This window comes from Entelurus aequoreus, linkage group LG05, assembly GCF_033978785.1.
Source record: "Entelurus aequoreus isolate RoL-2023_Sb linkage group LG05, RoL_Eaeq_v1.1, whole genome shotgun sequence".
In the NCBI taxonomy this organism is placed as follows: Eukaryota; Metazoa; Chordata; class Actinopteri; order Syngnathiformes; family Syngnathidae; genus Entelurus; species Entelurus aequoreus.
In genome coordinates, this window is record NC_084735.1 from 20,066,691 (window position 1) to 20,093,285 (window position 26,595).

The following is a 26,595-nucleotide window of genomic DNA, read 5'->3' on the forward strand; positions in this document are numbered from 1 at the left end:
TTGCTAAGTTGCTAAATTAGCCTTAGTGTCGTTAGCAACAGCATTGTTAAGCCTTACCAGGCTGAGAATTTTTAACCGTGTAGTTACATGTACATGGTTTAATAGTATTTTTGCTCTTCTGTCTATCCTTCCAGTCAGGGGTTTATTTATTTTGTTTCTATCTTCATTTGAGAACGATGCTAGCACATTAGCTCAGTAGCTAAGTGTGTCACAGATGTATTGTCTTGGAGATAAAAGTCACTTTAAATGTCCATTTCGCGTGCTCGACTCTCATTTTCAAGAGGATATAGTATCCGAGGTGGTTTAAAATACAAATCCGTGATACACAATAGAAAAAGGAGAGAGTACATAGTTCTGTGAGTTCCGGTTGCTAAGTTGCTAAATTAGCCTTAGTGTCGTTAGCAACAGCATTGTTAAGCCTTACCAGGCTGAGAATTTTTAACCGTGTAGTTACATGTACATGGTTTAATAGTATTTTTGCTCTTCTGTCTATCCTTCCAGTCAGGGGTTTATTTATTTTGTTTCTATCTTCATTTGAGAACGATGCTAGCACGTTAGCTCAGTAGCTAAGTGTGTCACCGATGTATTGTCTTGGAGATAAAAGTCACTTTAAATGTCCATTTCGCATGCTCGACTCTCACTTTCAAGAGGATGTAGTATCTGAGGTGGTTTAAAATACAAATCTGTGATCTACAATAGAAAAAGGAGAGAGTGTGGAATCCAATGAGCCAGCTTGTACCTAAGTTACGGTCAGAGCGAAAAAAGATACGTCCATCACTGCCTCTCAAGTCTTTCACTGTAACGTTCCTCATCTACGAATCTTTCATCCTCGCTCAAATGAATGGGGTAATCGTCACTTTCTCTGTCCGAATCTCTCTCGCTCCATTGTAAACAATGGGGAATTGTGAGGAATACTAGCTCCTGTGACGTCACGCTACTTCCGGTACAGGCAAGGCTTTTTTAATCAGCGAGCAAAAGTTGCGAACTTTATCGTCGATTTTCTCTACTAAATCCTTTCTGCAAAAATATGGCAATATCGCGAAATGATCAAATATGACACAGAATGGATCTGCTATTCCCGTTTAAATTTTAAAAAATCATTTCAGTAGGCCTTTAATGTGCGGAAATACACTCAAGAATGATATTACAGTTCATAAATGGTGTGCCTATGATTCAGAGAGTACACCTAAATAATTGGATTCAAGGACTGGATATCTAAGGGTATAACAGCTTTATGTAGTGTAATGAAAGATTAAAAAATGCTCAACCAAGACTTCTATCGATATTTGCAGTATTTTGTTGATACGTAGGTGAAAAATGTATGTACATATGTTTGATTAAACCATTTACAAAAGCCTATAATTCAGAAACTATTGATAGAACAGTGTTTCCCACAAACTGCCAAGATACCTGTGGTGGTGGGGGCGTGGCTATGGGCGTGGTCACCATGTCATCATTGAGTAATTTGCATAATTTACTGCAATGATAAGATTTTCTCTAAAAAGGCTCAAAAAATGTATACTTACTAATTAATAATAACAATTTTGTTTTAAACGTCCATCCATCCATCCATTCATTAATCCATCCATCCATTTTACAATATAATTACAACACTTTATGTACATATTTATATACAGATTTGAACAATAAGTTATTCACTGAAATATATTTATTAATTGTGGTTCTTACAAAAAATATATCTTATAAAATATAAAAGCTAAAATGTCTCTTAAAGCTCTGCCCCTTTAATTAGTGCATACTAAATAATTTACCTTTAGCCTACTACTACAACCATGTTATTTACCAGCAACATAAAGTGAAACAGAGGCAGAGGTGTCCTGCCACAGTCAGTAACAAATAAACAGAAAACAGTAGTGGACAAATACAAATAAGGCAACAAGAGAAGTATCCTACACTTCTCTTTTGTAAATTAAATCTGAACAGCCTATATGGGCATCTACATCAACTATAAGATTTGCCTGAGAAGCTGGACAGGACAAAAAAAATATATATTTTTTTTTTTTATTTGTGGCCGACGTAATTCTTTCGTGGCGAGCCGTCACAAATAAATGAATGTGTGGGAAACAATGTAGAACCATTGTATGAGGGTCAGTCGAATCTGAAATCATATTCAACTTCATATATTAAAACAAAATGGGAGAAGGAAGGAGGGACAACTATATCTGAGGAAGAATGGACAATAATATGAAGATATCAGTGGACTTGTACCAGCTCACCGAAGTGGAGGAAGTTCGGCTGGAAAAGTTTGATCAGATTGTTTACTACACCTTCTCAGAAGTCCCATTATGATAACTCCCCTGCCTGCTAGAGAAATTGTGGGAATCAAAATGCAAACCACTACCATGTTTTCTGGGACTGCTCTGCCATAAAGGATTATTGGAGAGAGATACACAAAGCTCTACAGCAGGGGTGGGCAATTAATTTTCACCGGGGGCCGCATAAGCAACCCGAGCACTGCTGGAGGGCCACACGACAATATTTCAATTAAATTTTGCTCAATATTATTTTTGATATACCGTAAGATAAATAATAATGATGATAATAATAATAATAATTTAATTTAACCTAACTTAACTTTATACAAAAGCAGATTGCTTTTGATGGTCACTTTATCCTGCATTATCCAACATTTTCCCCCATCAGATTTGGACAACCATCTGTTGTTAAAAATAGTTTTTAATCATATTTATTTTATATTGTTTTTTATATTGGTTTTATATGTAATTGTTTTTTCTTTTTATTCAGTCATTGGTGGAGCTAAGGATAATATTTGAATATTGTTTTTAATATTGTTGTGCAGCACTTTGGAAACATTTTGTTGTTTAAATGTGCTATATAAATAAAGTGGATTGGATTGTCACACCTGCCAGCTTGTCCCAACACGCATTTACCTCTGTGAACAAGTCATTACCTGTGGTTGTCTCTTTAATTGACTGCATCAGAGCTCTCATCCAAAGTTAGCGAAAAACAGTCCATGTCTCCGGGCATTATCAGCGCAACAAAGTCCAATAAGCACTCCTTAATAAACTCTCCGTCAGAAAACGCCTTACTTTTTCTGGCGCTTTTGTGAGAAATGACGAAACTTGTCCTGACGGCTGCATCTCTGGGGGTGTGAAATATGGCACAAAGTCCTTGTTGGGTTTGCAGTTTTACCATCAACGCATCAGCCTCCCTTGCGCGCGCTTCATCAGACACATTCCGGTATTTTCCCTCGTGTTTCTTCGTGTAGTGGCGATTAAAATTATATTTAAACACAGCAACCTGTGTACCACACATTAAGCACACGGCTTTACCATTAATTTATGTAAAGAAATACTTGTCAGTCCATGTCTTGTTGGAAACACGCCATTCCTCATCAACTTTTCTTTTTTTAGCGTCTCATCACTTGTCTCTACGCACCTTCACTCACAGGTTCCCCCCGGACATACGGCATAAATAACACATTTCAAAATAAAAGCAGCACAGTTGTATTGCGCGCACGACATAGATGTTTTTTAAACTTTATTTTGTCATTTGTAATTGCGCCGTTCAATTCACTCACAATCGCACACGCGCATACGTCCACACGGAAGTAATACAAATAACGCTTTTCAAAACAAAAGCAGCACCGTTGTATTGCACACTCGACATAGATACTTTTTGAAATTTATTTTGTAATTTATGATTGGCCTCACGCGGGCCGGACAGGGATGCGCAAAGGGCCGGATGCGGCCCGCGGGCCGTACAATGCCCAGGTCTGCTCTACAGGATACTTACAAATCTAAAATACCCCTTGACAGTAAGACCTTTAAAGAAAATTATATCACTGCAGCAAATTATCCGATGATATCATGGTAACCACACCCATAACCACCCCCCCACCACCACAAGGTATCTTGACAGTTTAGAGCAGGGGTGTCAAACATACGGGCCAGCTTAAGTTGGCTAAGAATAAAAATGAGCTGCAATTTTTTATTAAAAGAAATGCACAACATTGCGATCAAACACCAATTTGTACTGACTGAAAATCATGAACAATCAAAACTATTAGCACGCAGTTGGAGGCATTTGTGTCAGTGAGGGACAGGAGGACACTGGACAATCCTGCCCGCCCACTCCACTAGACAATTGAGGGACAGCGGAGCTCATAGTCCAACAGGCTCATTCAGCTTCATTCCCACAGTGTTCGATTCAAGGACTCCTTCATTCCGTACTCCATCACTCGCCATACAGCAATAGATGATATTTGTCTATTACCTGACCGCTGCTATGATAGCTACCTCTCTTTGTTTATAATGTATATATTCTGCTGGATCTACTTTCTATTTTATGCTGCCCTTTATTTTGCTGCAGCTGTTACAGTAATTACAGTATCTGTAGTACGAGTAGTATACAGCTAGCCAGTATGTACAGTAGTTGTAATAACACACATGACGTGCTGCGTGTATTATCATCAATATAAAGTGTGACTCACTCAAACAGTTGTCTGTTTGGGACCAGGTAGCCAGGGACATTTTTTCCGGTTAATTATGGGTAAGTACACCATTTATGTCAAAACACCTTGTCTCCAAATTCCACATTTGCAGCTTCAAGTCAATTTCACCTCTCTCTATCGCCTTCCGTCTACTCCAACGTCTCACCCTCTTCTTCGTGCTCGCTTCTGGAAGCAGCAGTTAGCCCTTTGTTCATTCAGCTTCAAAAAGATAAGGTTGTGAATCCTCACTTGTCCAAAAATAGTCGTCTTTGTTGTTTGTTACAAAGTCTGTCATGATTAGAAGACACACAAGCGTTTTGTATCCGGAAGTAGGAACACACTGGAAGTCGGACCTGCCCGGAAGAAGTCACTCCCGGAAATGATTAAAATGATCAAAACACAGTGAATATTGAACATATTCCACATTGTTATGAATGGGTCTGTTACTACATTACCGTATTTTCCGGACTACAGGGCGCACTTCAATTCCTTTTTTTCCCTCAAAACTCGACAGTGCGCCTTATGTAAGGTTGTAAGTTTGGTTGAGCTTACTCACCTCGAAGCTATTTTATTTGGTACATTGTGTAATGATAAGTGTGACCAATAGATGGCAGTCAAACATAAGAGATAAGTGTAGACAGCACTATGATGGCAATATGTCTCAAGTAAACAACACCAACATTTTAAACGTTCCATTGAAAATATATAACATTACACACGGCGCTCAAAAATCTATCAAAATGTTTTACTACCACTTTGGTAAGCTATGGAGCCGCACCGCCTGAATAATTGTCGGCGCATCAAACATACGAGTATTATTATGGTGTGTGTATAAGGTAAGACATTATCTGGCGTTTTGTTTCGCAACATTATACAAAAGCAACTTTTCTTACCTTCTGGTACATGCTGATCTGTATTTGGGATCTGTAGAAGTCCGGAAAAATTGCGCGCGTCCGCGAGTCGATAAGCTTCTTCTTTTTCCTCTATCTTCTTGTTATGTGACATTATTCCTCAGCTGTTGCCATTTCTAATATAAAGTAGTGTAAAGTTCCTACTTATATCTGTCAGTAAAATCGCCATGAATGCGCTAAAACATACCGGCGTAGTGAGTTTACATTATTCACCCAAGGAATTTTAGTTATTAGAGTTCTGGTCGGATGGTTTTTCACTGGACACATTTCCTGTGTTGTTGTTTCCGGATGAGGAGATGCTGCTCCGTTATTGATTTAAGTAAAGTCTTAATGTCATTAAAACAGTTAGCTCCATCTTTTGACACTTCTTCCACTCCTGTCCTTGCACGCTACAACAAAGATGATGGGGAAGAGATGCTGCCGAAGGTGAGCCACGTAAATAAAACCGCCCACAAAACGGCGCATCCGGAAGCGACTGCATAATCTATGCAACATTTTGACCAAAGAACCACCGTCAAATGTTATGTAGACCACAAGGAAGGGTTTTCAATTTTGAAAAATAAAATAATATTATGTCTCCTTTAATGCGCCCTATAATCCGGTGCGCCTAATATGAAAAAAGATCAAAAATAGACCATTTATCGGCAGTTTGCTTTATAATCCGGTGCCCCCTATGGTCCAGAAAATACGGTATAAATATATTTGCAGTGTGTATATAAAACGTTGACGAAGGGTTTTAAAGTTGTTTTAGAGGGCTTTGAAGGCTACAAAGGTGAATCCTATTAGCCGCAGCTACCAAGCGTCTTTTATCATCTTTAAAATTCTAATTTAAAAAAAGACAGGCGTGTTCTTGTCTCTCATAATTGCGAACGATAGGCAAAATTCCCCAAAAAGTGCAGTTCCCCTTTAAGCTTTAGTGGGCTTTTGTATTTGTGTTTATGGATGAAGTAGTGGAGGAGTTTGTTAAAGCGCCATGTGAGCGTTGTTTGGACGACTGCACTAGAAGACACTTAATTGAGATTGTAGAGTACCGTATTTTTCGGACTATAAATCGCTCCGGAGTATAAGTCGCACCGGCCGAAAATGCATAATAAACAAGGAAAAAAACATATATAAGTCGCACTGGAGTATAAGTCGCATTTTTGGGGGAAATGTATTTGATAAAATCCAACACCAAGAATAGAAATTTGAAAGGCAATTTAAAATAAATAAAGAATAGTGAACAACAGGCTGAATAAGTGCACGTTATATGAGGCATAAATAACCAACTGAGAACGTGCCTGGTATGTTAACGTAACATATTATGGTAAGAGTCATTCAAATAACTATAACATATAGAACATGCTGTACGTTTACCAAAAAATCTGTCACTCCCGATCGCTAAATCCGATGAAATCTTCCTCCTCGGTGTCGCCTCTAGTATGCGCCGTTTCCTTTCTTTCTGCTGCTCGATCGCCGTTTTCTGCTGCATATTTCACTACGTCCGGCTTGTAATCTGCAGTATATGATTTCCTTTTCGGTGCCATTTTAGTTCAGCCCTTCTCAGTTTTTATAAATTACCGCCAATGTTGAAATAATCAATTTTAATAGCTACGGATGTAGCAGCAGTTAGCATCCCATGACCCACAATGCACTTCTGCCATGACGCACATTGCACTTCTGCCATGACCCGCCCCCGCCAAATTCTTATTGGTTGACGTGTGTGTGACGATTGCTGACGTGTGTGTGACGATTGCGGACATTTGCTTCGTCTCTTACGCGAATGAGATAAATAATATTATTTGATATTTTTCGGTAATGTGTTAATAATTTCACACATAAATCGCTCTGGAGTGTATGTCGCACCATGTCCGGCCAAACTATGAAAACAACTGCGACTTATAATCCGAAAATTCCGGTATTATAAAGTTGATATTGGAGACACAAAACAAGTTGAAAATACTGTTCAAAACAATTTGAGGTATTGGTTAAAATTGGCATTCTGAAGGCACAAAAACATAAAACAGTCTGGATTTAAAGGCCTACTGAAACCCACTACTACCGACCACGCAGTCTGATAGTTTATATATCAATGATGAAATCTTAACATTGTAACACATGCCAATACGGCCGGGTTAACTTATAAAGTGCAATTTTAAATTTCTCGCTAAACTTCCGGTTGAAAACGTCTATGTATGATGACGTATGCGCGTGACGTCAATCGTTGAACCGGAAGTATTGGAAACCATTGAATCCCATACAAAAAGCTCAGTTTTCCTCTCAAAATTCCACAGTATTCTGGACATCTGTGTTGGTGAATCTTTTGCAATTTGTTTAATGAACAATGAAGACTGCAAAGAAGAAAGTTGTAGGTGGGATCTGTGTATTAGCGGCGGACTACAGCAACACAACCAGGAGGACTTTGAGATGGATAGCAGACGCGCTAGCCGCCGACCTCACCTTGACTTCCTCCGTCTCCGGGCCGCCGACCGCATCTATGATCGTCACTCCGTCGATCGCTGGAACGCAGGTGAGCACGGGTGTTGATGAGCAGATGAGGGCAGGCGTTGGTGGGTAGCTAATGTTTTTAGTATAGCTTTGTAGAGGTCCCGTTGCTAAGTTAGCTTCAATGGCGTCGTTAGCAACAGCATTGTTAAGCTTCGCCAGCCTGGAAAGCATTAACCGTGTATTTACATGTACATGGTTTAATAGTATTGTTGATCTTCTGTCTATCCTTCCAGTCAGGGGTTTATTTCTTTTGTTTCTATCTTCATTTAAGCCTGATGTGCTATCACGTTAGCTCCGTAGCTAAAGAGCTTCGCCGATGTAGTGTCGTGGAGATAAAAGTCACTGTGAATGTCCATTTCGCGTTCTCGACTCTCATTTTCAAGAGGATATAGTATCCGAGGTGGTTTAAAATACAAATCTGTGATCCACAATAGAAAAATGAGAAAGTGTGTAATCCAATGAACCCTTGTACATAAGTTACGGTCAGAGCAAAAAAAGATACGTCCTGCACTACACACTACTCCTTCACTCTCACGGTCCTCATCCACGAATCTTTCATCCTCGCTCAAATTAATGGGGTAATCGTCGCTTTCTCGGTCCGAATCGCTCTGGCTGCATTGTAAACAATGGGGAAATGTGAGGAGCCTTTCAACCTGTGACGTCACGCTACTTCCGGTACAGGCAAGGCTTTTTTAATCAGCGACCAAAAGTTGCGAACTTTATCGTCGATGTTCTCTACTAAATCCTTTCAGCAAAAATATGGCAATATCTCGAAATGATCAAGTATGACACATAGAATGGATCTGCTATCCCCGTTTAAATAAAAAAAAATTCATTTCAGTAGGCCTTTAAGACTTCTTTTTTTTTTACAATTGGGATAAGACCTGGCGGATGTCTGCGCTCTCAGAGTGCTTTCTTATTACGGGTGTGTCCATTTGTATTTTTTTTTGTTTTTCACAGTGGGTCTTTGGAATGTAACCCTAAACAACAGCGGAGCTTCAATGTCCTTACCACTTCTGTCCTCTTTAGAATCTTCTTTCGAGCTGTTCACGTTCTCTGGCAACGCCTTCTCCTTTGTGGGGCGCTTCACAACGAGCTCCGCGAGAGGAACGTCGTCATCAGAGCTGGAGTAGTCCTTGCCTGCATTATGAAGGTAAATGTTCAACCATTGTTCTGGAACCACAAAGTCTATGACTATCAGAAATGCGAGACCCGTTGAACTACTCATAGCTTAAATAACTATTTATTTTTAATACACCAATATCCAGAGGCTGGGTTCTAATGGCAGTTGTAGATTGTATAGCTCTTTTATAATCTATAAACCAACATTAGATGGTATATTATACTTGTGTCCCTTTAGTAACAAGTAAAGGAGCAAGGGGGAGGGAAGCGCAGCAACGTCCAAACACAAATGATCCATACATAAAAACACACAAACAGTATTGTAAGCCACCATGATTACTACACAAAAAAATACTCTACTGGATTAAATTATGTGCAGCCCTAAAATTGTCTACACACAATCTAAAGGCCTTAGTGGCCCCAATGGCCTTTTAGCTCTTATTTCCAAAATTGTGTACACTAATGAATTGGGGTCTTATGGCCGCTTATGTGGACACTTATACTGCTATCTGGTGGTGTCAGAAGAGGAAAAACATACAATGGAATTTGGGGAAAAAAGTGTAAAAATAAAAATTAGCATGTCACTACACATGAAGTACACATTTGTGTACTTATGGACTAAGTACATCATATCAAAAGTTGTTTTTTAGTTTTTATTCTAATTAGTGTCCAATAAGCCCAAATAGCAAAGAGAAATACAAAAAAGCATGTAAACAAACAGCTTGGGCCTTAAGAGGTTAAAATACGTCGGATATACTGATATAACATTTGTATTACGGTTTTCTCATGTTCTATGGCCTTTTTGTCAAAAAACACATTTTGTATAATAGGAAAATGCTACAGTATTTATAAAAATAAGTTGTTGAGTGGGATATTTGAGGTTGGGTAATTACAGCCTTGTATAGGTCAATTATTCATGACATTTATTTTCATACAGTAGACAATTTTTTAAAACTTTTTTTTACAGTGCCTACTGAGCTAGAATGAGAGAGAAAGCAGTGAGGACTTGGTTGAGTTTATGGAGCTGACACAAGTCTTTGATATATATCTGCCATGTTATGTATGTATTTGCCCAAAATCTTTTACATTGCACACAGACAGCAACGGACAATTAACACTAGATACTTGGCCAACAAAGCTGATTCTAATTTCAGCGATTTAATGGCATTTCAACTAGGGCTGGGCGATATATCGATATACCGATATACTCGATATATCGCGGGTTTGTCTCTGTGCGATACAGAAAATGACTATATCATGATATTCGAGTATACGTTCTCACGCAATTGCTTTTATCTGCGGGCATTACACTACAGGCGTTTCTCACTCTTTCTTGTCTCTCCTTCTCACAGAGACATAAAACAAGCGCACCTTCTTACATACGTCACATACGTATACGCTCTCGCGGAGCAGAGAGGTAGCGGCATGGGTAACGTTAGCTGTGGTGCTAGTGGTAATACGAGAGAAAGACAATGCGAATGTTGGTAACAAATGACGGAAGAATAAATTCCCAAGAAAAACAGCAGGGGGTCCATCATCTGGCGGTGGTTTGGCTTAAAGTGCGAAAAGGTCGAACAGACAACCGTAATTTGTCAAGTGTGGGGCAAAAGCGTTGCTACAAAAAGTAACAGCGCTGCTAATATGTAGCATCATTTGAAAAGTCACCCGCTAGAGAATAAAGAGTACTTGAAACTCCACATGTCAACATCTCCGTTCGGTGCCACACCAACAAAATGCAGAGGCAACCATTTCCACACCAACACCGTATGAAACAAAAAGTCAACAACAGAAGGAGATAACGTCCGACACATAGCGAAGGACATACACTATTTGATTTCCTATTATGCCGCTCATATTTATTTGAGTTATTGAAATATCTTGTGTGACATCATGCACAAAAGTGCACTTTATAAGTTTTAAACTATTGTAGTGGCGTTCTGTACAAAAAGTGCACTTTAATTTAGTGTTGTTTTGATATGTCATCTTAGTGACATCATGCACAAAAGTGCACTCATAGCTTGTTGTAAAATGTCTCTGACAATCTTGCACGTTCTATTTTGAAATTACACGAATGTATGTGCCACGGAACGACACAGGCGGTCCTTCATACCGACAGCCATCAGACTGTATAATGCAGTGGTTCTTAACCTTGTTGGAGGTACCGAACCCCACCAGTTTCATATGCCCATTCACCGAACCCTTCTTTAGTGAAAAATAAAATGTTTTTATTTTTTCAAATTCAAGACAAAGTTATATGTTTTTGGTAACACTATAGTATGGGGAACATATTCTAAATAAAGACTTAATTTAGAGTTATTTGGTTAGGGTTAGAGGGTTAGGGCCCGGGTTAGAGGTTAAGGGTTACACTGCAAAAAGTCAGTGTTCAAAAACAAGAATAAAAAATACAAAAATTAGGGGTATTTTATTTGAACTAAGCAAAATTATCTGCCTATAGAACAAGAAAATTTGGCTTGTCAAGACTTTCCAAAACAAGTAAAATTAGCTAACCTCAATGAACCCAAAAATACCTTAAAATAACTATATTCTCACTAATAACAACTGTACTACTATATGAGTATGTATTTTCTATTGTTTCATTGAAAATAAAACAGCAAAGTCCATTTGGCTGTCATCTGTTTTAATTATGAGACACATTTGTGTCAGAGTCATGATTTTTTTTTTAATGCTTGAAATAAGAGATGATTACTTTAAAAAAGTAGTTTTATACTTGTGAGTGTTGATGACACAGCTTTGCAACAGTCGATATTCTAGTTTCAAACATGTTTTACTCAATATAGGTCATAAAATCTCAGCAACAAGCTGTAATATCTTACTGAGATAATTTAGGACCAAAACCCTTAAAACAAGTAAAACACTCTAACCTAAAATCTGCTTAGTGAGAAGAATTATCTTATGAGACAGAAATTAAGCAAATATCACCCTTATTTGAGATATTTAATCTTACTTAGATTTCAGTTTTTGCAGTGTATAATAAGGCCATGCCGAATAAGGCATTCATAAGTACTTAATAATGACTAGTTAAAAGCCAATATGTTATTAATTTGCATGTTAATAAGCAACTAATTAATGGTAAATATGTTCCCCATACTAAAGTGTTACCATGTTTTATTACTGGTGCACAAAATGAACCTTGCATGAAGCTCACCTGGTTCAAAGAACAAAACCAACACAGTGCATAAACTCACAACAAATTACACACCTGCAAATCAGTGTGACTTCTGCTGTTGCCGTATCCGTAATACGCCGATAGGGAGAAGTTTTTATTTACACGATGAGTCGGGTGTGTCTTGACCTCCGCCGAACCCCTGAGCCCGACTCACCAAACCCCTAGGGTTCGATCGAACCCAGGTTAAGAACCACTGGTATAATGCATATGTCCGTTCTTGACTGCACTTAAATGTAGAATATATTTATATTATTCACATGTGAATAATGCTGTATAGTATTTATTGTCTATTGTGAGCGAACTGTGGTGCTGAATTTCCCCCAGGGATTAATAAAGTAATTTCTATTCTATGCTTAATAACTGTTTAATAAATACAGTTTTGGTCAATTGACTTAGTTGTGATTTCCCTCTCTGCATGAAAGTTTAAAAAATGAGCATATATTAATGCAGTGTGAAGAAGAATGTTTTAATGTAGACACATAGAATAATCATACTGCTGTGATTATATGCATCAAGTGTTCATTCAAGGCTAAGGCAAAATATCGAGATATATATGGACCCCGACTTAAACAAGTTGAAAAACTTATTCGGGTGTCACCATTTAGTGGTCAATTGTACGGAATATGTAATTTACTGTGCAACCTACTAATAAAAGTCTCAATCAATCAATAACGTGTATCGCGACATGGCCTAAAAATATTGAGATATTAATAAAAGGCCATATCGCCCAGCCCTAATTTCAACTCATTTACGCTCATCAAAGCTCTCATGCTAGAACAACCATATCGAATCAGGAACACGTGTAATTCCCGTTTTGGGCCCCAGGGGTGCACAAGGGTAGGATATTTCCTATTTTAACAATTTACGGGTTGTGGTGCAGACAAAAAAAAAACGTGTTTTGGTTACGTATGTATGTTTAAATGACGTGGAGTAAGCACAGAGCTAAATGCGTGCATGCTAACTGTTGGTATCAACACATTTCCCTATCCCCTCCAAATAAATAATGTATGGATATGTAATAATGGGAAAATTAATAAATAATGTAGTTAACTTAAGAGATGACTACCTGTAGACTTATGTACCGTTCTGCTGCGGTCCATGCTCAAATAAGGCCAGGATGCTCATCCGAAATGCGCCAGAACTACTAGCTTAGTTGCACTCCAGCGACGTTAGCGCGCTGAGGCGGCGTTTGCGTTTCAGTCTCCGTTGTGTCACCAAATGAGTGGCTGGTGAATTATTTCACTGCTGCAATAAGCATATTAAAAAGACAGCCAGTGAGAGGATAGCTGTGGCTGTCGGAGGACGCAGCAAATGTTCTCCTCCTCCACATCTGATTCGCTGGCTAGTCTTTAACGGACGATTGATGACGTCACCACACGCGGTTATCCCTTGCTGCTTCCGGGTGACGCCTGAATATGACGTCACATATTTTGGGATTTTTTTATTCCTGATTTTTTTTTTTCTTCCAACCATATGTTGTTACAGATCTCCACTTTTCAGGACCTTTCTGTGTTTTAATAAATATTCATTGTTTTTGACAAAAAATAATAATATTTTTTTATTGCAACATTTACAAATTAGCTAGTTGTTAAATCTTGTTTTATTACAACATTTCTGAGTCTCAATTACAGTTGCAAGTCCAAGACGTTGGATGGCAGTATTGTATAGTTTATGTGTTGGCTAGTCAGTTTAGCCTTTACTGCAGAGGTCCCCAAACTACGGCCCGCGGGCCGCATACGGCCCCCCAGCGTCCAAAATCCGGCCCGCGGGAAGTCCCAAGTTAAAAAGAAAATAATAATAATTTTTTGTATTTTATTTAATTTTTTTTGTATTATTATTATTTTTTTAATTTGTGCTTACTAGTCCTTTTTCTACCGTCTCCTAGCCACTCAGGCAAATCATATTGTCTAAAAATGCATTTTACCATCGATAACGCGAATATATATGTATGAATACATATATATATATATATATATATATATATATATATATACATATATATATATATATATATATATATATATATATATATGTATATATATATATAAATATAATTATATATATATATATATATATACACATATATATATATACACACATATATATATATATATATATATATATATATATATATATATATATATATATATATATATATATATATATATATATATATATATATATATATATATATATATATACATATAGACACATATACATATATATATAGATATATAGATATATATATATACACATATAGACACATATACATATATATAGATATATACACATACATACACATATACATATACATATACACATATACATATATATATATACATGGACATATACATAAATACACACACATATATACACTATTACATATACACATACATATATACACACACACACACACACACATTTACATATATTATATATATATATATAATATATATATATAATTATATATATATATATATATATATATATATATATATATATATATATATATATATATATATATGTATATGTCCATGTATATATATATATATATGTATATGTGTATATATATATATGTATATGTGTATGTATGTGTACATATATATATGTATATGTGTCTATATGTATATATATATGTATATGTGTCTATATGTATATATATATATATATATATATATATATATATATATATATATATATATATATATATATATATATATATATATATATATATATATATATATATATATATATATATATATATATATGTGTGTGTATATATATATATATGTGTGTATAAAAAAAATTATATATATATATATATATATATATATATATAGCGCGGCCCCCAACCAAAGTGTTTTACCCAAATGCGGCCCCGGAGTCAAAAAGTTGCTGCTTCACTGTCTAGCCCAGACCTGGGCATTCTGCGGCCCACGGGCCACATCCGGCCCTTTGTGCGTCCCTGTCCGGCCCGCATGAGGCCAATCATAAATTACAAAATACATTTTAAAAAGTATCTATGTCGAGTGTGCAATACAACGGTGCTGCTTTTGTTTTGAAAAGCGTTATTTGTATTACTTCCGTGTGGATGTAGGCGCGTGCGTGATTGTGAGTGAATGTGAACAGCTGCAATCACAAATGACAAAATAAAGTTGAAAAAACATCTATGTCCGTGTGTAACCTGTGAGTGACGGTGCACAGCGACAAGTGATGCACGGTTTACACCCGAGACGCTAAAAAGAGAAAAGTTGATGACGAATGGCGTGTTTTCAACAAGACATGGACTGCCAAGTAAAGTTCCCTCTAAGGTGCGCGCCTGCGCAATTGCGCACTGCTCAAGCGTCCTCTGCGCACAGCAAATATATGCAGCGCACAAAATCAAATCCCATCTAAATTCTAAACAAAATAAACACATTTATTTTGTGTAATTTTGCAATGCAACTTTGAGTGACAGTGACAACAAGCGGTTCGTCAACACCGTTCAATTGAACACCGTTCAATTATTGTAACGTCTATCGAGATGCTTCGAGGCCAGGAATTATATTGATCACTTTATTGAGCAAAACTGTTTATATTCGACCATAACCACGCCAAAAACATGAGTAAAACACTCCTATCTCGAAAAACTAGTCATTTTCTGCGGTACAAACCAGGCCAAAACCAACTTGTCATCTGTCACCAACACGCATACCTCGAAACCACTGGTGCGTTTATGGCCACACAAAAAGTCGGACAACTCAAACAGCGGCACAAAGTTACACTATGACTCCTCAATCATACGTGTGCTTAATTTACTGTCATTTATTATTAATGTTAATTTATTTATATTAATCATGGAATGCTGTTACTAGAGAAAGTTACAGGAATGCACACTTCATCCTATGCTTACATTTCATTGTGCAACATGAGGATGTTTAAGGGGAACTAAATGTGATCTCTGAAAGGGGTACAAATGATTTCCAAAACAGTGCTTTTGGTATAAAGTTAAGTTAGGTTAAATGAAAGTATTATTATTATTATTATTATTATTTTTTATCTTACGGTATATATGAAAAATAATATTGAGCAAAATTTAATTGAAATATTGTCGATGTGGCCCTCCAGCAGTGCTCGGGTTGTCATGCGGCCCCCGGTAAAAATTAATTTCCCACCCCTGGTTTATAGTGTGTTGGCTAGTCAGTTTAGCCTTTACTGCAGGGGTCCCCAAACTATGGCCCGCGGGCCGGATATGGCCCCCCAGCGTCCAAAATCCGGCCCACGGGAAGTCCCAAGTTAAAAAAATAAAATAAAATAATTTTTTGTATTAAATTTTTTATTTTTTGTATTATTATTATATTTTAAATTTGTGCTTACTAGTCCTTTTTCTACCGTCTCCTAGCCACTCAGGCAAATCATATTGTCTAAAAATGCATTTTACCATCGATAACGCGAATATATATGTATGAATACATATATATATATATATATATATATATATATATATATATATACACACTACCGTTCAAAAGTTTGGGGTCACCCAAACAATTTTGTGGAATAGTCTTCATTTCTAAGAACAAGAATAGACTCTCGAGTTTCAGATGAAAGTTCTCTTTTTCTGGCCATTTTGAGCGTTTAATTGACCCCACAAATGTGATGCTCCAGAAACTCAATCTGCTCAAAGGAAGGTCAGTTTTGTAGCTTCTGTAACGAGCTAAACTGTTTTCAGATGTGTGAACATGATTGCACAAGGGTTTTCTAATCATCATTTAGCCTTCTGAGCCAATGAGCAAACACATTGTACCATTAGAACACTGGAGTGATAGTTGCTGGAAATGGGCTTCTATACACCTATGTAGATATTGCACCAAAAACCAGACATTTGCAGCTAGAATAGTCATTTACCACATTAGCAATGTATAGAGTGTATTTCTTTAAAGTTAAGACTAGTTTAAAGTTATCTTCATTGAAAAGTACAGTGCTTTTCCTTCAAAAATAAGGACATTTCAATGTGACCCCAAACTTTTGAACGGTAGTGTATATATATATATATATACACATATAGACACATATACATATATATATATACACATATAGACACATATACATATATATATACATATATACACATATATACACATATACATATATATATATATACATATATACACATATACATATACATGGACATATACATATATACACACACATATATACACATTTACATATACATATATACACACACACACACACACACACACACATTTACATATAATATATATATATATATATATATATATATATATATATATATATATATATATATATATATATATATATATATATATATGTATATATATATATATATATATATGTATATATATACATATATAGCGCGGCCCCCAGCCAAATTGTTTTACCCAAATGCGGCCCCGGGGTCAAAAAGTTTGGAGACCCCTGCTTTACTGTCTAGCCTTTTGTTGCACCCTAAAACGTGGTAATACTGTATTGTACTTATTATACAACAGCAGTTTGATTGTAACGTGCATCTAATTTGTAGTTTTCATTAACACGAATTGCTAATGCTCGTCAGTAGCATCCATCCATCCATCCACATCCATCTTCTTCCGCTTATCCAACACACCCTCTGGTTCCCCTTCTTAAAGAGAGGAACCACCACCCCGGTCTACCAATCCAGAGGTACCGCCCCCGATATCGCAGAGTCTTGTCAACCAAGACAGCCCCACAGCATCCAGAGCCTTAAGGAACTCCGGGCGGATCTCATCTTCTTCCTTGCCACCGAGGAGCTTTTTAACTACCTCGACAAACTCAGCCCCAGAAATAGGACAGCCCACCACATATTCCCCAGGCACTGCTTCCTCATAGGAAGACGTGTTGGTGGGATTGATGAGGTCTTCAAAGTATTCCCTCCACCGATCCACAACATCCGCAGTCGAGGTCAGCAGAACACCATCCTCACCATACACAGTGTTGACAGTGCACTGCTTCCCCTTCCTGAGGCGGCGGACAGTGGTCTAGAATCGCTTCGAAGCCGTCCGGAAGTTGTTTTCCATGGCTTCCCCGAACTCCTCCCATGTCCGAGGTTTTTCCCTCCGCGATCCCTGAAGCCGCACACCGCTTAGCCTGTTGTAACACGTGGCTTGGCATTGTCTTGCTGAAATAAGCAATAACATTGTTTGGATGGCAACATATGTTGCTATGTACCTTTCAGCATTAATGGTGCCTTCACAGATGTGTAAGTTACCCATGTCTTGGGCACTAATACACCCCCATACCATCACAGATGCTGGCTTTTGAACTTTGCGCCTAGAACAATCCGGATGGTTCTTTGACCCTTTGTTCCGGAGGACACCACGTCCAGTTTCCAAAAACAATTTGAAATGTGGACTTGTCAGACCACAGAACACTTTTCCACTTTGTATCAGTCCATCTTAGATGAGCTCAGGCCCAGCTAAGCCGACGGCGTTTCTGGGTGTTGTTGATAAACGGTTTTCGCCTTGCATAGGAGAGTTTTAACTTGCACTTACAGATGTAGCGACCAACTGTAGTTACTGACAGTGGTTTTCTGAAGTGTTCCTAAACCCATGTGGTGATATCCTTTACACACTGATGTCACTTGTTGATGCAGACAGCCTGAGGGATCGAAGGTCACAGGCTTAGCTGCTTACGTGCAGTGATTTCTCCAGATTCTCTGAACCCTTTGATGATATTACGGACCGTAGATGGTGAAATCCCTAAATTCCTTGCAATAGCTGGTTGAGAAATGTTGTTCTTAAACTGTTCGACAATTTGCTCGTGCATTTGACAAAGTGGTGACCCTCGCCCCATCCTTGTTTGTGAATGACTGAGCATGTCATAGAAGCTGCTTTTATACCCAATCATGGCACCCACCTGTTCCCAATTAGCCTGTGGGATGTTCCAAGTAAGTGTTTGATGAGCATTCCTCAACTTTCACAGTCTTTTTTGCCACTTGTGCCAGCTTTTTTGAAACATGTTGCAGGCATCAATTTCCAAATGAGCTAATATTTGCAAAAAATAAAGTTTTCCATTTCAAATGTTAAGTATCTTGTCTTTGCGGTCTATTCAATTGAATATAAGTTGAAAAGGATTTGCAAATCATTGTATTCTGTTTTTATTTACCATTTACACAACGTCCCAACTTCACTGGTTTTGAGGCCCTGGGACCGTCTGTAGTGGAAAAGCTGTTAAGTTAATTATGATCCCATCCATCCATCCATTTTCTACCGCTTGTCCCTTTTGGGGTCGCTGGATCCTATCTCAGCTGCATTCGGGCGGGAGGCGGGGTACACCCTGGACAAGTCGCCACCTCATCACAGGGCCAACACAGATAGACAGACAACATTCACACACTAGGGCCAATTTAGTGTTGCCAATCAACCTATCCCCAGGTGGATGTTTTTTGGAGGTGGGAGGAAGCCGGAGTACCCGGAGGGAATCCACGCAGTCACGGGGAGAACATGCAAACTCCACACAGAAAGATCCCGAGACCGGGATTGAACTCAGGACTGCTCAGGACCTTCGTATTGTGAGGCACATGCACTAACCCCTCTTCCACCGTGCTGCCCATTAAAAAGATAAGCAGTGCCTTTTGTCACACGGTTTATTACACATACAGTACAGCAGATAAATAACATACACGCTGAAATGTGTAACAAACAGAACCTTTTGGAATATTCCAGACAGATATGAGAACACAAACATTAGTAGTCGGTGTTGTGCTGTTGACAAACTTGAAATAGTCACTCGGGGACAAATACAAGACAAATATCATATTGAGAATGGAACATGAATTACTTGTTGTCCTGATGTCATCCCTGAGAAAGTGAGAGGACAGTCTTTTACCTTATTGCAACACACCAACACGTCACACAACTCAACTACGCGTCCTGGCATCGAGTTCTTCTTCTACACATTTAACCTGACACTCGCGTCCTGCAACAACACATCACCAATTGTACGAAACCTAGCTAAAAACGTCTCGATGCGCCATTCCTCTTCAGTGATAAGACGTTTCAGGAGTCCAACAAAGAGCGTGTTCCAGCACAAGCATGACCGTCCTTGTTGACGTGAGATGTTAGGAGCAAAGCCCTTGGAGATCCTTGGCTGTTCACACGGAGCAAATCCGGCTGATAGCGGTTTGGCCCTTCCGCTCAGAGAGCGGCCATCTTGCTGGCCTCTCTGACCCCGCTCAGGTAGGCGCCCGTTACGGTCTGAGGGAAGTGTCGGTTGGTGGCCTGGAGAAACGGAGAGGAAGATGAGGCATCGGGACACACAAACTCAGTACTGAAAACGCAGCTACCTCGCCGGCGAAGAACAACTTTCCCTGAACGTCTTCGGCGATGATGTCATACGCCTCGCCGCTGCCGCCCATCTTCACAAAGCTGTAGGACATCAGCGACCACTTGTCTTTGCTCCAGTGTGTGACCCAGGACCGCAGCGGCTCAGGGACCTCCTGTCGAGAGATGGTCCACAATGAGACTCTACGCGCAGGTTTTGCTCATCTTCTCAAGAGCGTGACATCGCTACCTGCTCTTTGAAGAGCTCACGCAGCACCTTCATGCACTCGTCCACCACGTCTTTGTCCTCCAAGTCCCGCACGGCAGCGACAGCGTCCCCGGCGATAACAGACATGAGCACCGCCTGCTTTCCCTACATGAAACAAACGCGTGAAAATGTATCTTATCTCTCCTGCTAGCTTCTTTGTCTTGTTGCCTCTTTTTGCACTCACTGCTCTCCAAATCTAAACATTGGAACTACAAACCCCGTTTCCATATGAGTTGGGGAATTGTGTTCGATGTAAATATAAACGGAATACAATGATTTGCAAATCCTTTTCAACTCATATTCAATTGAATGCACAACAAAGACAAGATATTTGATGTTCAAACTCATAAACTTTATTTATTTTTTGCAAATAATAATTAACCTAGAATGTCATGGCTGCAACACGTGCCAAAGTAGTTGGGAAAGGGCATGTTCACCACTGTGTTACATGGCCTTTCCTTTTAACAACACTCAGTAAACTGTGTCTCCTCAGTAAAGGAGACACATTTTTGAAGCTTCTCAGGTGGAATTCTTTCCCATTCTTGCTTGATGTACAGCTTAAGTTGTTCAACAGTCCGGGGGTCTCCGTTGTGGTATTTTAGGCTTCATAATGCGCCACACATTTTCAATGGGAGACAGGTCTGGACTACAGGCAGGCCAGTCTAGTACCCGCACTCTTTTACTATGAAGCCACGTTGATGTAACACGTGGCTTGGCATTGTCTTGCTGAAATAAGCAGGGGCGTCCATGGTAACGTTGCTTGGATGGCAACATATGTTGCTCCAAAACCTGTATGTACCTTTCAGCTTTAATGGCGCCTTCACAGATGTGTAAGTTACCCATGTCTTGGGCACTAATACACCCCCATACCATCACAGATGCTGGCTTTTACACTTTGCACCTATAACAATCCGGATGGTTCTTTTCCTCTTTGGTCCGGATGACACGACGTCCACAGTTTCCAAAAACAATTTGAAATGTGGACTCGTCAGACCACAGAACACTTTTCCACTTTGTATCAGTCCATCTTAGATGAGCTCAGGCCCAGCGAAGCCGACGGCGTTTCTGGGTGTTGTTGATAAACGGTTTTCGCCTTGCATAAGAGAGTTTTAACTTGCACTTACAGATGTAGCGACCAACTGTAGTTACTGACAGTGGGTTTCTGAAGTGTTCCTGAGCCCATGTGGTGATATCCTTTACACACTGATGTCGCTTGTTGATGCAGTACAGCCTGAGGGATGGAAGGTCACGGGCTTAGCTGCTTACGTGCAGTGATTTCTCCAGATTCTCTGAACCCTTTGATGATATTACAACCATAGATGGTGAAATCCCTAAATTCCTTGCAATAGCTGGTTGAGAAAGGTTTTTCTTAAACTGTTCAACAATTTGCTCACGCATTTGTTGACAAAGTGGTGACCCTCGCCCCATCCTTGTTTGTGAATGACTGAGCATTTCATGGAATCTACTTTTATACCCAAATATGGCACCCACCTGTTCCCAATTTGCCTGTTCACCTGTGGGATGTTCCAAATAAGTGTTTGATGAGCATTCCTCAACTTTATCAGTATTTATTGCCACCTTTCCCAACTTCTTTGTCACGTGTTGCTGGCATCAAATTCTAAAGTTAATGATTATTTGCACAAAAAAAAAAGTTTATCAGTTTGAACATCAAATATGTTGTCTTTGTAGCATATTTAACTGAATATGGGTTGAAAATGATTTGCAAATCATTGTATTCCGTTGATATTTACATCTAACACAATTTCCCAACTCATATGGAAACGGGGTTTGTGTTTAACTGGCCTCAACGAAATTGACAAGATCTTGGGTTTGGGGCAACCTGCTTGTCGTGACGGAGCAGTTCTTGCTGGACACACGATGGACTCTGGGGAGAAGAAGGAATGCCGCGTGCCTGGCGACCCTTTCAGTCGAGGACGTAAAGATATGCACTTATTCGGAATTACAACAACAGGACATATGTTGATTGGAGTAAGCGTTGCTCTGGTTTGTTGACAAATTGGAAGTTGCTGGCAGTCTTCAAAGTACCCCAAAGCTGCCGCAAATGATTGGAGGATGCGGGAAGAACTGTGAACACTCTTGTGATTTTGGATCACATCGGACTGTCTGCCCCGTAAGTTTGATGACCAGTCATAGACAATTTAGAGTGAAAAGCCAATTTAATTTTCACTAGCATACAAAACATTCTAACTTGGATTGTTTCCCTGGCTTCAAGACTCTCCCGAAGGACAGTGTGGCGAAGACACAACAAACTCCCTTCTTGTCTCTCATAGACACACACCTGTTGTTGTTGACTTAAGACTAGCGACTGCACGACATCAAGGCCGCGGAACAGAGACACGCCACAGGCTTACACACACACACACACACACATGCATCCACAAAATATATACGCCGCACACACATACACCACGCCCCATCAAACGCCCTTGACGTGAATCCCTTAGGTTTCATGGACAGCGCTTGAAGAGCTGCAGCCTGCCAACATAGCCCCCACTCCCTCCCCTCTGTTGCAAGTCTCAAGATGGATGTTGTAATATGTATATGTGCTTTGCTGTGGAGGTTTTTTTCCCAGTCTAGATTGTATTTTTTTACTAATGCTCCCCCAGCATTTACCCTTTTCCCATTTTTTACGTGGCGCCTTGTGGCGACCCATCAGCGTTCCTGTTCTGTAACCCTGTACGCTGTTTGTTTGTCTAGTCTTGAACGGGTTTGAGCTGAAAACAAAGTTTTGTTGTACTTGTGCAATGATAATAAAAACCTACCTACCTACCTATAGTCAATTCCTATATGACATATGTCTGCTCAAACTCTTAATGGATTTGTCCCGATACATCATCTACATGTACATATAAATGTACATCCATCCATCCATCTTCTTCCGCTTATCCGAGATCGGGTCGCGGGGGCAGCAGCCTAAGCAGGGAAGCCCAGACTTTCCTCTCCCCAGCCACTTCGTCCAGCTCTTCCCGGGGGATCCCGAGGCGTTCCCAGGCCAGCCGGGAGACATAGTCTTCTCAACGTGTCCTGGGTCTTCCCTGTGGCCTCCTACCGGTCGGACGTGCCCTAAACACCTCCCTAGGGAGGCCTTCGGGTGGCGTCCTGACCAGATGCCCGAAATGTACATAACTTTAAAAAAATAATAATAATAAAAAATACCTCCCTCTATCAAAATGTAAAAATAGAAATAAAGGCATCAAGTAATAACATAAAGCTGACAATTTATAATTTTTAAAAAGTATATATATACACACTACCGTTCAAAAGTTTGGGGTCACCCAAACAATTTTGTGGAATAGCCTTCATTTCTAAGAACAAGAATAGACTTAACTTTAAAGAAATACACTCTATACATTGCTAATGTGGTAAATGACTATTCTAGCTGCAAATGTCTGGTTTTTGGTGCAATATGTACATAGGTGTATAGAGGCCCATTTCCAGCAACTATCACTCCAGTGTTCTAATGGTACAATGTGTTTGCTCATTGCCTCAGAAGGCTTATTGATGATTAGAAATCCCTTGTGCAATCATGTTCACACATCTGAAAACAGTTTAGCTCGTTACAGAAGCTACAAAACTGACCTTCCTTTGAGCAGATTGAGTTTCTGGAACATCACATTTGTGGGGTCAATTAAACGCTCAAAATGGCCAGAAAAAGAGAACTTTCATCTGAAACTCGACAGTCTATTCTTGTTCTTAGAAATGAAGGCTATTCCACAAAATTGTTTGGGTGACCCCAAACTTTTGAACGGTAGTGTATATATATATTTTTTACGTTATTATGTGATTCCTTTATCTCTATTTTTACATTTTGATAGAGGGAGGTATTTTTTTATAGTTATTAATTTTTTAAAGTTATGTACATTTATATGTACATGTAGATGATATATCGGGACAGATCCATTAAGAGTTTGAGCAGAAATATGTCATATAGGAATTGACTATAGGTAGGTAGGTAGGTCTTTATTGTCATTGCACAAGTACAACACAACTTTGTTTTCAGCTCAAACCCGTTCAAGATTAGACAAACAAACAGTGTACAGGGTAACAGAACAGAAACGCTGATGGGTCGCCACAAGGCGCCACATAAAAGATGGGAAAAAGGTAAATGCTGGGAGAGGATGAGTAAAAAAAATACAATCTAGACTGGGCTCCGAAGGGGGCCCAGTCTGGAGTGGGAAAAAACCTCCATAGCAAAGCACATATACATATTGCAACATCCATCTCGAGACTTGCAACAGATGCTGCAGCTCTTCAAGCGCTGCCCAGCTGTCCATCACCCCTAAGGGATTCGCGTCAAGGGCGTTTGATGGGGCGTGGGGTATGTGTGAGTGGCGTATATTTTTTGTGGATGCATGTGTGTGTGTGTGTGTGTAAGCCTACAGCATGTGTCTGTTCCACGGCCTTGATGTCGTGCAGCCACTAGTCTTAAGTCAACAATAACAGGTGTGTGTCCATGAGAGACAAGAAGGGAGTTTGTTGTTTCTTCGCCACACTGTCCTTCGGGAGAGTCTCGAAGCCAGGGAAACAATCCAAGTTAGAATGTTTTGTATGCTAGTGAAAGTAAAATTTGCTTTTCACTCTAAATTGCCTATGACTGATCCTCAAAATTCATTCTGCGGGGCAGACAGTTCGATGTTATCCAAATCACGAGAATGTCCACAGTTCTGCCAGCATCCTCCAATCAGAAATAATGTCTGCCTTAGTGCCCTTCTAATTTCCCTTGGTGCCCTAAAATATGAGCCCTCCTTTAAGGCAACACTTGCCTTGACCTTAAAAAGTTAAAATTCAAGGCCTGTAATAGTTTTTGAATTTAGAGGCATCGCAGCCGCATCCATTCAAAAGCCCACAGAGGTAAATTCTAATATAGCACGGTTTCGAACACGTCATCATGACAGATTTACAGGCGCATATTCTAAAACGGCTGAAAGATTTAGGTTTATATTCTAGCCCAGGGGTGTCAAAGTCAAGGCCTGAAGGAATGAATTTGCTATGGCCCCCGGGGTATTTGATTACCGTATTTTTCGGACTATAAGTCGCTCCGGAGTATAAGTCGCACCGGCCGAAAATGCATAATAAAGAAGGAAAAAAACATATATAAGTCGCACTGGAGTATAAGTAGCATTTTTGGGGGAAATGTATTTAATAAAACCCAACACCAAGAATAGACATTTGAAAGGCAATTTAAAATAAATAAAGTATAGTGAACAACAGGCTGAATAAGTGTACGTTATATGAGGCATAAATAACCAACTGAGAATGTGCCTGGTATGTTAACGTAACATATTATGGTAAGAGTCATTCAAATAACTATAACATATAGAACATGCTATACGTTTACCAAACAATCTGTCACTCCTAATCGCTAAATCCCATGAAATTTTATACGTCTAGTCCAGGGGTCGGCAACCCGCGGCTCCGGAGCCGCATGCGACTCTTTGACCACTCTGATGCGACTCAGCTGCATACTTGCCGACCCGCCCGATTTTCCCAGGAGATTTACGGATCTCAGTACCTCTCTTAGAAATCTCCCGGGGCAAATATTCTCCGATAAGGGCGTGCGCTAATGGCACTGCATGTATCGTCCTCTATAGCCTATACAAACGGCGTGTCAGCCCGGCCACATGTTGTATGTAGCTTATACTTGCACACGTGGGAGACAGCAAGGCTTTCTTGGTCAACAGTCACACAGCTTACACTGACGGTGGCCGTATAAATCAACTTTAACACTGTTACGTCACAAATATGCGCCACACTGTGAACCCACACCAAAAAAGAATGACGAACCCATTTCTGGAGAACCTCCGCCCCGTAACACAACATAAACA

At 39.3% G+C, this 26,595-nt stretch overlaps 2 protein-coding genes across 11 annotated transcripts in view; both read right to left on the reverse strand.

Moving 5' to 3' along the window:
• LOC133650269 (nucleolar and coiled-body phosphoprotein 1-like) overlaps positions 1 to 13,572 on the reverse strand; it is a 31,833-nt gene extending 18,261 nt beyond the window's left edge. For 6 of the 9 annotated variants that reach the window (XM_062047331.1, XM_062047330.1, XM_062047328.1 and 3 more), the window contains exons 1-2: positions 13,264 to 13,572; positions 8,884 to 9,012 (exon numbers count right to left, since the gene is read on the reverse strand). In XM_062047331.1, coding sequence (XP_061903315.1) covers positions 8,884 to 9,012; positions 13,264 to 13,306 — 172 coding nt within the window. In that variant the 5' untranslated portion in view covers positions 13,307 to 13,572. Of the gene's footprint in view, positions 1 to 8,883; positions 9,013 to 13,247 lie in introns of all 9 variants that reach the window. The other 3 variants (XM_062047332.1, XM_062047329.1, XM_062047327.1) reach the window with 1 other exon arrangement.
• A 6,217-nt stretch (positions 13,573 to 19,789) lies between these two features.
• LOC133650272 (lysine-specific histone demethylase 2) overlaps positions 19,790 to 26,595 on the reverse strand; it is a 37,037-nt gene continuing 30,231 nt past the window's right edge. For both annotated transcript variants that reach the window (XM_062047334.1, XM_062047336.1), the window contains 3 exons: positions 20,732 to 20,854; positions 20,505 to 20,657; positions 19,790 to 20,439 (listed from right to left, as the gene is read on the reverse strand). In XM_062047334.1, coding sequence (XP_061903318.1) covers positions 20,356 to 20,439; positions 20,505 to 20,657; positions 20,732 to 20,854 — 360 coding nt within the window. In that variant the 3' untranslated portion in view covers positions 19,790 to 20,355. The remainder of the gene's footprint in view (positions 20,440 to 20,504; positions 20,658 to 20,731; positions 20,855 to 26,595) is intronic.